This window comes from Petromyzon marinus, chromosome 20 (genome assembly GCF_048934315.1).
Source record: "Petromyzon marinus isolate PM22_M1 ecotype Great Lakes invasive population chromosome 20, UKy_Petmar_22M1.pri1.0, whole genome shotgun sequence".
Lineage (NCBI taxonomy): Eukaryota > Metazoa > Chordata > Hyperoartia > Petromyzontiformes > Petromyzontidae > Petromyzon > Petromyzon marinus.
This window is the reverse complement of record NC_133686.1, coordinates 9,718,820-9,734,541: the sequence shown is the minus strand read 5'-3', so window position 1 is coordinate 9,734,541 and position 15,722 is coordinate 9,718,820. Positions and strand designations below refer to the sequence as shown.

At 43.6% G+C, this 15,722-nt stretch overlaps 1 protein-coding gene across 1 annotated transcript in view; it reads left to right on the top strand.

Annotated features, from left to right (window-relative positions):
• The window catches only part of CA8 (carbonic anhydrase 8), a 55,189-nt gene that overhangs the window by 21,328 nt on the left and 18,139 nt on the right, over positions 1–15,722 (top strand). The window contains exon 7 of the mRNA XM_032957568.2: positions 12,484–12,532. Within this exon, the coding sequence (XP_032813459.1) occupies positions 12,484–12,532 (49 nt within the window). The remainder of the gene's footprint in view (positions 1–12,483; positions 12,533–15,722) is intronic.

The following is a 15,722-nucleotide window of genomic DNA, read 5'->3' as shown; positions in this document are numbered from 1 at the left end:
GTAATTTCCACCAATACCTTATGGTCAGTAATAGATTTGTTTACCTCCACCTTCGAGATCCTGAGCAGTCATATATTTAAGATTGTTTCAGCTATTATATTTTTGCGCATGGCAATGTGTGTTATGGCCAGTGCAAGTTTCGTGGTCTCGGCCCAAAGACCCTGGAACACCGCTATCCAAGCTCACGTTCAGGATCCATCCCTGAGTCCAAGCTAGTTCTGCAACACTCAAAGCAGTGTTGTTGCTTCAAACAACCCACTTCGATGTGTGATCAATGCGCATTCCTGATAGACTGGACTCATACGAGTGCACAATAATAAATATTCATATTTACTTCATATGTTCAGGAGCTAAAGGCCAATTTAGAGGTCCGCTGGCCACGAGAGGGCTTTAGGGGAGAGTGTATAAGCAATGCTACTCCTCCATTGAAGGAGTGTAGACTACAGAGGGCTTACTCTATGGTCCATAGTTTGGGTTACACAGCCAAGTCGCACGTGGCTCTTCTTTCCGTTGACGAAGGAGATATGCACATCAGCCTGTCGATGTGCTGGTGCGATTGATCGTTAAATTGCAGTCTTCGAGGAACGTCAGAGCTAGGAGGTGAGACGTTTGGGGGGTGTTTATTGAGCGATAACTGTGAACTGTGAAAATCATTGACAAACATACCATGGAATATTAGGCTTCATCTGCGTATATAAACCACCGGAGTCTGCGCTCCTTGAATGGAGAAATCGCAAAACTTCACAAATTCTCTCCTGAAACCCTCTCGTGGCTAACAAACCTCGACATTGGAATTTAGTACCTTGACTTATTTGCCATATGCAAGAACATAATCGATATGTATTCTGCATACAGAGGATGTTGCATTTGTTGCACACTCGAAATGAAGGACGTGGGCAGGTGCTCCAAATCGGGGGCAAACACATTTGTTGTGGTCAATCTGTAAAATGCAACAACAGCACGTGGTGTCACACACAGCAATTCTCAACCGAGTCGCCATTAACCACGTGACTGGTGTACAAGTCTCGTTAATCAATAACAGTTTCTCTTAAACCCAATTCTACCACTGATAAACCATCTTTGTCTTTGATAATAACCGTTGTACTTCACTATTCAAATATTACTTTAATCCTAAGCTGTGCTGTATGTCTATCTATACCATCCCCTTATATCGGTATCTTACACCCATTATCTGTACTCTGTGTGTACAGTATACGTACTGTACTTGTCACCATTGTACAACTTACATGTGTTCGATTCTCAATAGCATTGAAAGTAGTCATACTCTGGGTGCATGGGCATAGTTATAAAATAAACAGTATTAGGGTTAGAGAATTACAATTACAGTACATTACAGTACGTCATTCTTTACTGTGCACAGTGTTAAAACCACTCATTTTTTTTAGTTTTTATTTAGTTTCATTTATTTGGTATAGCCCTGTGAGCCATTCGGCTCTTGAATCGGGTGCAACCGCAACAAACAAAAACATGAACAAGAAAAACATCTTAAAGTGACTGCGCAAACAGAAAAATCCAGGAAAAAACAGCAAAATCTTCCAGAAAAAGCACCGTACACCAACGCTGTGTGCAAAAATCCCAGTGGAATGCAAGTCAAACAACAACAACCACAAGACAAAATTTCGATTTAAAGCTTTCGTGACTACAAGGATTCATCTTCTTGGTTATTTCGGTAAAGTCACGTAGAATGAGAATAAAACAATAAAACAAAATAAGACAATAAAATTCTCACGACGTTTCGGCCACAACACAAGTAGCCTTCTTCAGGTGAAGGAACAGAACTGTCGGGACGATAGCGCTTCAATGAACGCTGCTAAGATTCGCAGTGTCGTTTAAACTAGGTGGGAGAGGTAAAGCGCCTTGACAAAGGAGTTTACATATCAAACAGGAGAATTTAGCATTGAAATTGCTGTGATAAAGTGTTGGAACAGTAGGGTGTTAAAGTCAGAAATTAGCATGTAACTGGGGGATTAGCATGATGTTAATGTGATGGATTAGCATGTGACTGGTCACGGAAGTAGCTATGTTAAAGTCAAAGTTTACATCTCAACAGAGGCATTTAGTATATGGACGCTAAAGGACTGCAACTACCCAACCATCATACAATAAACCGATGTGAAAAAACTAAGTATAAACTACATCAATATAATAAATGTACTCAATATATTCTTCAATAAGTTGAGCTATAAACATAAAGTAACTGGGTATACACTACACTATATAATGAATACCATATAGTAAACTAATAAAAAACTAAAATATAAACTACATCGTCGTGAGAATTTTATTGTCTTATTTTGTTTTATTGTTTTATTCTGATTCTACGTGACTTAACCGAAAGAACCAAGAAGATGAACCACAAGACAACTTAGATTAAATCCATCAGTTTAACTCCGTACTACAACAAACAAACATGGCCAAACCAATTATTTTTCGAAATCACCAAAATAAAGCCATAAAACCAATTTAACAGTGATCATAGGAACTGACCGAAATTTCACAATAAACGACATAAACAACATGTTCCACCAAATCCTATAGCCATAGCTGGCTGCATGAGTCACTCCACAACAGCAGGAGCATCAGTAGGAGTTTCAAAATTTTCCAATGCACCTTTAAAGATCATCCAGAGCGAAACATTTGATTTTAGGCCACTGAACAGCAGTGGCAGCTAGGGGTGTACAACTCCTCGAGCAGTTTTGAGTGAAGATCTCATAGGTAGTGATTCAAGTTTATTGGCAATATCATTCCAGACCCTGGGGGCATCAATAGCAAAGGCCCTTCCTACAGTATTTGTATGGCAATAAGGAATGTGAAGCTGGTAAATGAGCGAAGACCTTAGGTCACATTTGTTCTTCGAAACAGAGAGGAGATCCAGCAGGTAGTCTGCGGATTTTTTAATATATCACAAACTAACAATTCAAAGCCAAGCTTGAAGTCTAGAACAAGTCTAGAACATTTATATAACGATCAAAAACAACCTTTGGGTCCTTTACCTGTAGAATGCAACAGCAATCCTCAACCGAGTCGCCATGAACCACGTGACTGGTACACAAGTGGTACACAAGTCCGGTTAATCAATAACCCCGCCAGCCACAGGCCCAACTAAGTCATCAAATGCTGGTGGACACACGTGCATTGATGTACTGCACAGCACATAAAGACTTTCACAAAACCACACTTACTCCCTTGCTGTACGAGGAAATCATTGAAAGAGTGGTCCATTCCTAATGTGCCACACATTGCTGACATAAAATGCAATGTGTACGTATGTGTGTCCTGGGTCACCATGTATTCTTAATTTATACAAAAATACACATGTAGCCTCTTTGAGAGAATGATATCATTAAATAGTTGCCATGGTGATATGGAAATGTCATGCGCTATTTAAGTACCATATTCACATTTCACATGTGCACTTTTGATCTGTATATTGTATGCGCGCACACAGACTTTAAATTGGTGACAGAGCCCTCAAATATAATACGTGGCTATTTGTGAAATTAAAATGAGATTGACGTCAGATATTATATTTGCTTTCTTTTCTGCGGTGAACACTGGTTCGTGCAGTTCCATGACATCAGCCCTCTTTTGGTGCTCAATTGCATGACAAATGTTAACAAAGGCCCACATTTTTTACTATTAACTGCAATTTAGATTTAGGAAATACAGGGATTATAATTGTGCTGAGTCTTCTCTTCAGAGTCTGGAATCTTATCACACGTGTATGTATTTAGATTACTTTCATGATAAATTGCATACGGATGAGGAACAATAACAAGCACTGAGAAGAATGCATTGACAATTTTAGGGTCATAATGGCTTCCATATAAATCAACTATATTCATACCATAGCATATGTTGAAAAGTACAAAAAAGGTACAAAGATTCAGCAAGTAAAGATTTAACAACAAGCATTACAAATATATAAAATTCACAATTGGGTCAAACCGTGCCCTCTTCCCTTAAGCAGTTACATACTTTTACAGTAGTTAAAGTCCTTCGAACTTTAGAGATCCGGGTTGGCAGGGAAGCTGGCGTTTTCGCTTTTACTGATGGCAATTGACTTTTATCTCATTTCTTTCTTTTTGTTACTTCTATTTAAACTTCTCTGACTTTATCTCACAAATGCTATCTTTCATTTACGTTAGCTCAATTACCTCACCTTTTGAATGATTCTCCCTTTCCCCCCCCTCCCCCACCATAGGCCCGCCTTAAGTCAGCTCTCGGGGGTCTGTGTGTGTGTGTGTGCATGAATATGTGGGAAGTGGTGGTGGGTGTATACCCAGATCCCCATTCAAACTCATAGTGGCCTGGTCTCAGCTAGCTGATGAAAGTGGCAAGTGAGAATGTCATCATTGCTTGCAGCTGGGGTTGGCATCGTCCCCCACTCCTCCTGATGTCGAGGGGAAATGGGCTGCCTTCGGTACACGTCCCAGACCTCCCCAGAGTCCCTGGCTGGCAGAGGAGGTGTTCAGGTTGGCTGAGAAAAAGCGACAGGCCCACTCTCATCATCCACAGCATCCCACATCAGAGAATGAGGAGGCCTACCGCAGCCTTCGCTCGAGGTTCGGAGAGCTGTGAGGCGCTGCAAGGATGGGTGGTGGTCGCGGGTTGCTAAGGAGATGGAATCTGCCTTAATGGCCTGCGATCACAAATCACTCTTTAATTCCATCAAAAATGTAACTTGTAGTGGCACACCTCTCACCATCATTAGGGAAAAGATCGGTGATCCAATCTTCAACTCCCAGCAACAGGTTTGCAGATTTGCTGAGAATTTCTCCGAGGTCTTGGGGGAGAGGAAATCCCTCAGTCTGGAAAACATCATGGGGAAAAGTGGGGATGACCCTGCTGAGGATGCGGTGCCTCAAATATTGGAAGATGTAGTCCCCCCCTCTGAGTGGCTGGCTGAGGTGCCATCTGTTGAGGAAGTATTGAAGGCAATCCAGAGTCTGAGACCAGGAAAGGCACCAGGCAGAGATGATCTCCCAAGTGAAATGTCTCGACCACTGGATGTGTTCGGCAGGATCGGAAGGATACCCTGGTGGTCCCCCTCTTTAAGAAGGGGGACTGCGAGACTGTAACAACTACAGGGGCATCTCACTCCTCATTGTGCCGGGAAAGGTCCTGGCAAGGATTATTCAACATCGCCTTGCCAGGCATGTTGAGGACAGGCTTGCGGAGCCCCAATGTGGTTTCAGGAAAGGGCGTTCCTGCACAGATGCCATATTTTGTGTCCATCTGCTACAGCAGACGTGTAGGGAATTCCAACAAGACCTACATCTCTGCTTTATTGATCTGGTCAAGGCCTATGATACCATCAGTAGACCTGGGCTCTGGGTTGTTCTTCATGCTTTTGGAGTCCCTGACTCTCTGCTCATGATCATTACGGACCTTCATGAGGGTGAGCGGGCCCAGGTAAAACTATGTGGCTGGGAGTCGAAGCCATTCCTGTTCATCATGGGGTGCAACAGGGGTGTCCTCTGGCTCCCATATTATTGAATATCTATTTCGACCACGTGGTTCATGAAGCCTTCAATGGCTGTACTGGAGGCATTTCCATCTGGTACAGATACAATGGGAGGCTGATCAGTGCCCAGGTGCGGTCAAGGGATGGCTGCCATTTGGTGAACCATGTTACGTATGCTGATGATCTGGCAATTGCTGCTCAATCAGAGGAGGAGTTGGAGGCACTGCTGCTGAACTTGGAGCGTACCACTAAGAGGTGGGGCCTTACTATCAGCCCCACAAAAACGAAGTACCTGCCTGGGTATTTTGTACCATCAGACACTCTAACCCCACAACTCCAAATTGGAGATAGGGTAGTTGTGGAGAGAGTGGAGAGTCTCCCATACCTGAGCAGTGTGCTCATGACCGGCTCTGGTTTGACAGCAGAGGTCTCACTCCGAATCAGTTGAGCGGCATTATCTTTTAATTGGTTGCATAACGCTGTGTAGAAGCTACCTGGTCTGTGGCTCCACACGAAGCTTCAGGTCTCCTTGGCCTCGGGCATGCCCTCCCTTCTCTACTCTTGCAAAACGTGGACCCCCCTAATGGAACATCTTCACTGGTTAGAAACATTTGGGCTGGCCTGCCTACGATCCATCCTGGGTTTAACCAGGCTGGATTGTATGAGGAGCTCACAAATCCTTGAAAGATCTGGACAATGTCCCATCGGTGAGTTCCTCCGGCAGGCAAGGCTGCGTTGGCTGGGTCATGTAGCCCGCATTCCCAGCCACTGCATGCCTAAACAGCTTTTGTTCGGCCGGATAAAGGGGGCTAAATGGGCGCAGCATGGGCTAGAGAAGAGATGGAGTGATGTGGTACAAGAGAATGTGGAGCTGAGTGGACTTGCCAATGACTGGTACCAGCAGTGTGGAGGCTCGTGATGGACGTTACTGGGCAGTTGGAGGCAGTCATCCTCCAACAACAATGGAGGGCAGAGGAGTGATGCTCACATCAAAGAGGAGAGTGCCGGGCGGCTAAAACACAGCAAGTTGGCACAGTAGGGGGCACAGGTGGTGCATCGGCCAGTCATCTCAGTCAGTCGACCCATGGCACCTGGGTCTGCCCCGTGACCTCCCGCTGGCGGGCGTTCGACACTTCACGTGACCTCAACGTGCACATAGCCTGGCACGGGCGCCATGGTGACGTCGCCGCCACTTAGTGGCGAATGGCGGTTGTTGTTGGGGAACAGTAGTGTGGTGGCTAACGTGCTGCGCTATGAACCTGGCGACCGGAGATTGATTCTCGCTCACGGCCAACACCAGTGACGATTATTTGAACCGGTCCTGGGCCTCCCCGAGGTCGACTCAGCCGCAAATGATTACCTGGTGTGGTGTGTAAACATCGCCACTGGGGAGACAAATGCAGTCGGAGGTGGTGCTGACCACCCACCCCCTCGTGTACTGTTCCGGCCTTCATAGGTGCTCGCTAACAGCACTTGCCCCAACAGTCTGTTTAGGCTTTTCAGGGGATCTTCGTACGAATGTGTGCGGAGCGCTAGTCTAGCGGTTAGTGCTGTGCTGCGATATAAACCCAGCAAACCGAGTTCGATCCCCGCTCAAGGCCACCACCAGTGACAGGTTATCTGAACCGGTCTTTGGCCTCCTCTAGATGCACTCAGTCACAAATGAGTACCTAGTGCAATGTGTAAACATCGCCACGAGGGAGACAAAGGCGGCCGGGCGTGGTGCTGGCCACCCATCCCCTCGTGTGCCATGTCAGACTTCACAGATTCTCGCTAACAGCACTTGCCCTAACAGTCTGTTAAGCCTTTAAGGGGGGGGGGGACTTTGTATTTATCTTTGTCGTGTATGAATGTTTTATGTTGCTACATCTGCGCATGCACAGATGTGTAAGTCTAAATACGAGGGCTGCGCTTTTCTGAATTATAATATTTATACAGGAGGAATTCCGATGGGCTATACAGTTCTTTTTCACAGATGCCCAGTTTTGGCGGGTCAAAAAGTATAGGAAGGGTAAGCAAATCACATTTGTACTTAATTTATTTTACCAGGTAAGACCCACTGAGCTATTAGCTTCTTTTTCAAAAACGACTTGGCCACAAATGATAGCTCAACGAAACGGCTTATCCCGTGGACATTTGAAGCTGCCAAATCATTTCAATAATATTAACACCAACGTTGCACTGCTCCTGTGCGCTAAATCTGTATCACTTTTCCCTCTCTATCTACCTTCCTCAAGGCGGGACCCACACATTTGACTAGAAGTGCCCTTGATGTCATCTGTGAATGTGCTGCGACCATTCGTGACACTGTAGAATGATGGATTTTCTGATATAATAGGCAATCGCAGCGGCTTTTGGCAAACCATCAAAAAAATACGGCCACTGCAATGCACGCTTTCGGATGCGCTTAAGCGGCTATCTGGAACGCTCTTTCTTACGATATTAGGAAGTCACTGGAGCTATGCACTTTTAAATCTTGATTGAAAACGAATTTCTTTAGAACTGCTTTTTGTGTTTAGTTTGTTGGTCTTCCCCTGCGCCTCCGATTAGCACGGTTGGCTATGTATGGAGTGAAAGAAGTTCAACATAATACAATGCATTTCAAATAAGGGGAGTGGTGGCACAGTGGTTACCACCGCACTACGTGTGTTTGAGTGATATTAATTGACTGTGTCGGATAAAGGAGGATTTACGATATACATTTTTAAACGACCTAACCAAAAAAACCCAATTGTGAATCATAATATTGCTCATGAAAGCCTATGCATAAAGGATACACGTATACAGCATACATGAATGTGCATTCAAATTTTACATTATCTACCAGTGTGTGGTATTTCCATGGGGTCATTTCAAAGTCCAATACGGAAGTGAGATTAGCCTGGGATGCAGTACAGTGAAATTGGTTCAAAAGCAAACTTATTTTGCTATGTATCAGGCCCAGTGCAATAGTCTAATAAAGGTAGTATAGAAAAATTACGCTCGCTTAATCTCTTGGTGCCCAAAGAAAAAGCTAAATTAGAAACAGGGATAAAAACTGAACTAATGAATCCTGGCGAGATTAGTTGTGACTTATGAGCTACTTAGTGGAGCTTTGTTTTTGAACACTGGATGCATTCATTGCAAAAGGATTCACCATTCATCCCTTAATTAATTGGCACACAACGAGAGCCCCGACGCTCAGAAGGGAAACAATAAAACTGCTGACTTGCCAGCATGCCATAAACCAAATATAGCTCCAGCACGTGAGTAATAATGTTACACTAACCTCTAGCATTGCAAGCAATGCGATGACTTTGCCTGTCCATTGATTTCTTAAGCATTCAAGTGCACCTTCATAATGACTCTGGACATTGGTGAAGGATTTTCTCTGGGCTATTAAAAGAACATTGCACTTTAAAACGTGTCCATGCAGTAGAAGCTGAATCTAAGCACAGCTTCTCTAAGGGGCTCTGCGGTGGCGAGATGTTAACTACCTCACCTGGTTTACAGGAGGTCATGGGTTTGATCCCGACCCTGACGCCTGCTGCTGTATATTTGAAGTTTGCATGTTCCTCCCGTGATCGCGGAGATTTTTCTCCAGGTCCTCTGGTTTTTTTCCGCCACATTTAGAACCATGCGTTGAGAGTATTTAGTTGCTAAATTTGTGGATAACTCCTTGTATATGAGAATAGATTTTGCAAGGAATCATAATCTGCAATAACCACATATAATGGCAAGGGAGGTCCCCTGATGTAGCTGTTCACCCCGAACTCTCAATGTCCTGATAGTGGCATTGTCTTTGTGCTGTGCGCCTTTTGGCTTCCTCTGGTCTAACGCTGTTTGAGACTTGGCTCTAAAGAAAGCTGTCTCTGGTGTGGGCCAATCAGTTTCAAAGACAATGCATAAACTGTACTACCAGAGCATGTTGTTTGTTTGTATATTCACCACAAGTATATGAGGTTAATGAAGACATGATTCCTTGCAAAAGGTTTCAGTTTGGTGTTTTAACATCTTAACACAACTGTTTTATTGCCAGAAAGGGTAAAACCTGTTATTATATTTTGATACTTGCAAGGGAGGTCACATGATGTAACTCTGTGTATAATATTATCCGTGATCTGGTCCCCCATATCGGATACTGGTGGAAAGAAGCTAATGATATATTGGATAGAAGGGCACTTTGAATATAAGCACAGATGGTCTTGCCCTTCAACGTTTGTGCTTAAATCACGCCTTTTCCGAATAATACAGTATCCCAATTTACCCCTAATTAAGGCACTTTGGACTTGTTGTGATAAACTAATGCACAACGATGGCATTTCAAAACCAAGTTGAACGTGAGGGCAACGTGACCTTTCGTGGTGGTGGTTGTTTTCTTAAAACTTCGGTCATAACACCCGCTAATACTGGAACTCTGTTGATACCATCAGCGAAAATTGTCGGCTCTAACAAGATCTGCCCGTGCTGTGTGCAGAAGCAAAATCATCACAATGTACCCTGACCATTCTTTACGTGCTATCCGGTGTCAACAGCACACGCTATTAGGAAGGTGACTGTCAGATGCACAAGCCACTGTTAATTTGAGACTCATGAGGATATGTCTTTGCGCTAGTCACAGTGATGCCGCCGCATTATTGGCTCCTAAATACCCCCCTCCGAGTTTAATGGAATTTCTTTTGCCATTTTCTCATAAAGTAGAAGTTTGGATTCAGAGTTTTACTGCTTCTTTCTCTTCACCTCATTCATTATAACGAGGTTGTTCTATTCAGCATTACTTCTGCTGTTGCAAATATAAAGCAGCAGCAGCAGCAGCAAGGGTTCACAAAGGTCAACGTTTTGCGCACACACAAGTGCCGGTTAGTGAGTCCGCGTTAAGACTCCTTGCGCAAGATGCCGCCAGTTATTGCTGTTGTGTTTCCGCGTGTCAGGCTGTTTACGCCAATTCAAAGCCCAGGACACCGCAAAGGTCAAGCGAGCATTAGCCAGTCAGCGACCGAGCCCCGCTGCATCGCCTTAACCTTTCCGCACGGGTCGCGGGGACCCTGGCTGCAGCGTGTCCGCCCACGCATTCACGCGCGCGTTTCTCCCGCCCTTCTACCCTTGATAAGAGATCTGAAATGTTTGGCCGTTTTTTGGCCTCTTGCACCTGCAGCGGCGGGTGATGAATGAATGGCTGGGCGAAACACGGTGCAGAGTTCGCCTTGGTTTGCTGACAGCAGCACCGAGCGTGCGACATGTGCGCACGTACCGCTTGATTTACAGAAATCGGGAGTAACGAGACCCTTTTAACGGCGGAGTGCTGAAATACGGCGTTAACGCGGGGCCCCATTAAGTCGCACATCAATTAGCACGTCAAGTGGCACATCAAGCGCGGTAACCAGATGAGCTGTGCTTCGCATTAAGCGGAGAGGGCGACTTAAAACGCATTTAATGATGGGACGGTTGAACTTGATATAACCGCCGTCAGGCTGAACGAATTATGCCGCCCCAGTGAAATTCATCACAAATAGAGTCGTTCGGACGTGCTGATTAAATTCTACTATGCTCCGGTTTGATGGCTAATAAAATGCTATATATATGCCATTAATTTGCGTTACGTCACACACATTCGGCCCCTATTTGAGGACACGTTAACTTGTTATTCGACCACCGGCTTGCTCCTGCATGTCTCTCTCTCTCTTCCTCTGGCCCCACCAGAACTTCTGATCGGTTAACTGGCGTTGACCTATCAGCACGGTGGCTTGTGACTTTAACCACACGAGGAGTTGGTGATGCACAAGCACAATGAACAATAATTCAACACATTTGTCAATAACACTATGGTGGGCGGGAGGGGGGGGGGCTTGAAAGGACATATCATAAGCAACGTTTTGGGAAATGGCCCTTCTTCATAGCAATAAGGTGCCACATCTCGAAATGTCTCCTAATAAATAGTGTGTGTTTTTCCATGGCCAGCGTGTTATTCTCGAGTTTTTTCACTCAACGGATTGTGAGGCTGGGATGAGGTTATGCCAATGGGTGTTATAGTTGAGGGTGCAATGTACTTGCTCATATATATAGTCAGTAAATCCTTGAGACTTTTAGCAATGACTTAAGCTTAAATTGGTATCTCATTTATAGTAGCTTATCCAAGTTTAGGAACAGACAATGCTCTCTGTGCTGTGGTTTGTTGAATAAAGTCAAATTTGTGGTGTGATTTGGCATTATTTTTCCTTCGAAAATGTTCTTCTGTATCACGAACAGCAAGAGAAAAATAACAACGCCTTTAAAATAGTTTCACTCAGATAAAAAAAAGGTAAATATATCAACATTAATTTGGTAGACGCTCCAACTCCGGCAGCCTGCACGCTATTGGTTGCCAAGTTAGGCTGAAACAGAGTGTAGTGCAGCAGTGGAATTAAGCAGTCTTCACTTTAAATATCCGACGAATACAACATTCTGTTCAGTGTCTCAGCACTTTAGTCCATGGGCCAGAGAGCAGAAATCGCTACCACCTAATGAAGCAAAACGTTCGTCGGACCGATTTATGCAAATGAGGATAATGAGAGTCCATTTTTTTTACTCACTCGTATCAAATTGTTATCGCGTAACACAATGTCACTGACCACGTAAAGAAATCGTAACCACCGAAGTTATGCCACCGTCGCGTAGTGCTGACAAATCAAATGTCTGACACCCATGAACCAAATATCTGCTGTTGGTTCATGGGTGACCTGTGTCACCCTCACCTTGAATCTCTGCTCCAACCCTCTCAATCGCTTGTGCACCATTCAATAAACCTCATGCTCCGACACGACTCTATCCTTTTATGCTTGATTAGTCATTTAATTGATGGCTGTATCAGTGTGTGGGAATAAGTTTTCGAGGTCAGTGGGCTGGGAGTGACGGTGTTGCATCTTTGTGCCCGCATTGCTTTATTATTTAGCCCGTTGTATAAAAGTAAGCTTTTGAATGAATCGCTCAAGCAGCAGTTGCTAACGCTGTGGTTTTTTTTTGTTTTTAATTCATTGCAGGGAAAAGCGAAGACAATACCTTCGCTCAATCCAAATACTCTGTTGCCAGGTAAGACATTGAATTGACCGTTTTCATTTAATTTTGCTTTCAATTAGTCGTAATGCTGAAACTCCAATCCGTTTGAATGAAGAATGTAAATCCGCTGGTTGTAAAACCCCCCATGAACAATGACAAGCAGTGCAATAAGCAGAGCTAATCCTCATTCAAAATACATTAAAGTTCATATAAAACATATTAAAAAAAGCTTCATTAAACGCATCGCCACTGCTGATTGACCGTAATGAGCGTACGATTTCACTATAAAACACACGCAAAAAGACATTTGCCTCAAAATTAACATTGCCGAATGGGATAAAAAAAATGCATGCCACATGCCGAGAGGCTTTTGCATGTTTCGGGATATTTACGAACCCTGTTGGAGTTTTGGTGTCTTATGTAATTCGCTTGCTCTTTCAAATTAAAGTTTGCCTCTTCTGTTTCCCTACACTGTCTCAGATATCTATAAACGCCGGCGCTTCTCAGTCTAGACGCTTCTCTCGAGCTTTTGAGTTTTCCTCATTAGTCTCCGTTAATCCCCCCCCACCCCCCTTGCCTCTTGGTTGCGAGAGTATTTCATTTATCGAGTTCATATGCGATCAGTCAATGCGTTATCGAGGTGATGAGACAATGAGTGTTTTTTGTATTCTTGTTGTTGTTGTTCCTGCAAAGAGCAAATTAACCCAAGGATGTAAGGGCACGAGACGAGAGGCGGATCGTACGTGGAAGACGAAATCAAAAGTGACTGCCATACTCTAACGAGCATTAGGAAGCACTCGTCTCTGTTGATGGCCCTGAATCAGGACCGGCAATTCCACATTCCTGTGATGGGGGACAGTCCAATCTAAAGACAACCAATGTTACATTCAAGCAATGTGACCCCCACAGGAATGATAAGCTCAGTTCATACCTAACCAGGACTCGTACACAACAGAATGTGCTTTTAAATCATTACTTCGATGTTTATTTTACGTCACACCGTGGGTCAATCCACTGCTGGATGAAGGCCTCTCCATACCATGTCAGTTGTGTGCTATATGAAACGTTTAATCTGACTTGCAGGCCAAAATAGCATATAGAGAGGCTCTCTGGATCTGCCTCGAGTGAAGGCCCTTCCACCAGCAGTCGCGTGAGCAAGCAATTGCAGGGCTGTGCCCCTACATGTTGCCAATAATCAAAATAACATCAAGTTATAATACACAATAATCACGAGGGGCGTTGTGTAGAATAGAAATAATTTAATAGATTACCAGACGATGTCTCCTTCACTGAAAGCAATCATAACCGATGGGTAACATGTTTGTTGATTTGCCTGTATATAAATATATAAGCTCCTCATAATTTCGTTCTGTTTGTGTTTGCCAAACAGGGATTCGGTCCGCGATATGGATATTTTATTTATTTACAAACTTTTATAGTGCACCTAATTAACGATATAATATTGCAGGTTCATTTATGTAATATTATTTTTATTGTTTCTGCATTGTCGCATTCAAAAGATGTGCCAAGATATATGCAGTTTTATCCACAACATTTTCCCATTACAGTTGAAAAACTATTTCCAGTGATCACAAAGGTCAAAGCGTCTCCATTCGTGGCCCAGTCAGAGGTGTAAATCCTACATTCTGATATTACTTGCAGGAAATAATACATGTATATATTACATTAAGGTCCTTAAGATATTCTGATCTCCAACCACTCAGCACTCCCAGGTCTAGGTTGCGTTCTTTTGGCGATCGAGCTTTTGTTAGCGTGACACCCAAGCTATGGAACCGCCTTGCCACTTGAAATCAGAAAATCAGAGTCAGTAGATATATTTAAGTCTGCTTTGAAAACCCACCTCTTTAAAGTGGCCTTACCTCTTTAGTTTGGTCGGTTGCCTTGGTTCTGTTTTAATTTACTGCTTTCAATGCATTGCCCATTGGGGTCCTAGGATGGAATGCGCATTATACATTTGAAATATTATTAAAAAGGGGGTGGGGTTGATAAATAATTATTTTACTGAAATAATACACCAATTGTCTGAATGAGCGATTACCTACGAAAATAAGGTAAACTCTACCAATGTCCCACCGGCGTGTGTATTTGTCAGTGGGAGTGAGTGGTGCTGCAATTTTTAGCACACTGCACTTCCAAACCCAGCAAACCCAGTTCGATAATAATCAAGGAAACTCATTGGTTTAGTTTTGTTGGTGGGTCAGTTGGTAATGCTGTGGGAAGCAGTGGGGCAGTTGTTAGCACACAGCATCACGAACCCGGCAACCCGAGTTCAATACCCACTCACGACCAATATCGGTGATGAATATCTGAACATGTCTTGAGCCTCCCCTAGATTGACTCAGCCTTAAATGCGTACCTGGTGCGGTGTGTAAACATTTGCATTTAGGAGACATAGGCAACCGGGTGTGGTGTTGGCCACCCGCCCTGGCGTGTGCCGTTCCGGCCTTCATAGGTGCCCGCTAACAGCACTTGCCCCAACAGTCTGTTGAAGGCTATATGGGGGGATCTTTGTCTGGTTTGGTGAGTGTGATGTTTACCGTGAAAGCACTTGATTGTAAAAGCACACTTTCAAAGCAGACATTGCTAAGACTCAAGTTATATATTAAGCGTGGGAGAGAAAAATCAACACAATGCTATTATGTAGAAGTCATTGCAAGCAAATACAATTTGGATAAACAATCAAATTCTTCAAATAAAATGAAATTCCTTCCATTTTTTTTGCTTGGAATATGTAGTTAAACGTATGTGGCTCTCTCTGAAATGCACGTGTGCTTTCCTCGAATTGTATGCTACAACAGAAGCTATTTGCGAAGCCAACGGGACGTTGAACAAAACACATCTTTTCATAATGCAATCTCTTTTTAATGGGGAAAGTGCAACTCTCATTACATTGAAAACCTCACGAAATTAATTTTTCCAGGCGCTTAAGATTGTTTAAATATTGTTATATCCAACCGATTTTATTTTTTATTTTTTTGCAAATGCATATTTAGGGTTCTTAGAAAATCACTGCATTATTGAATTTTACAAACACCATATGCATTACAGGTTCTTGTTTTGAGATGTCTGTTTTCTACTCAATTTTCAGTGGATAAACATTTAACATACTACCGACAGTGCCCCTTGTCAACATCCTATGTGTCAGAGGAACTATTTTACATGTGAAAACATGAGGTCTTGGCTGAGGTTATGAAGCAGGTGC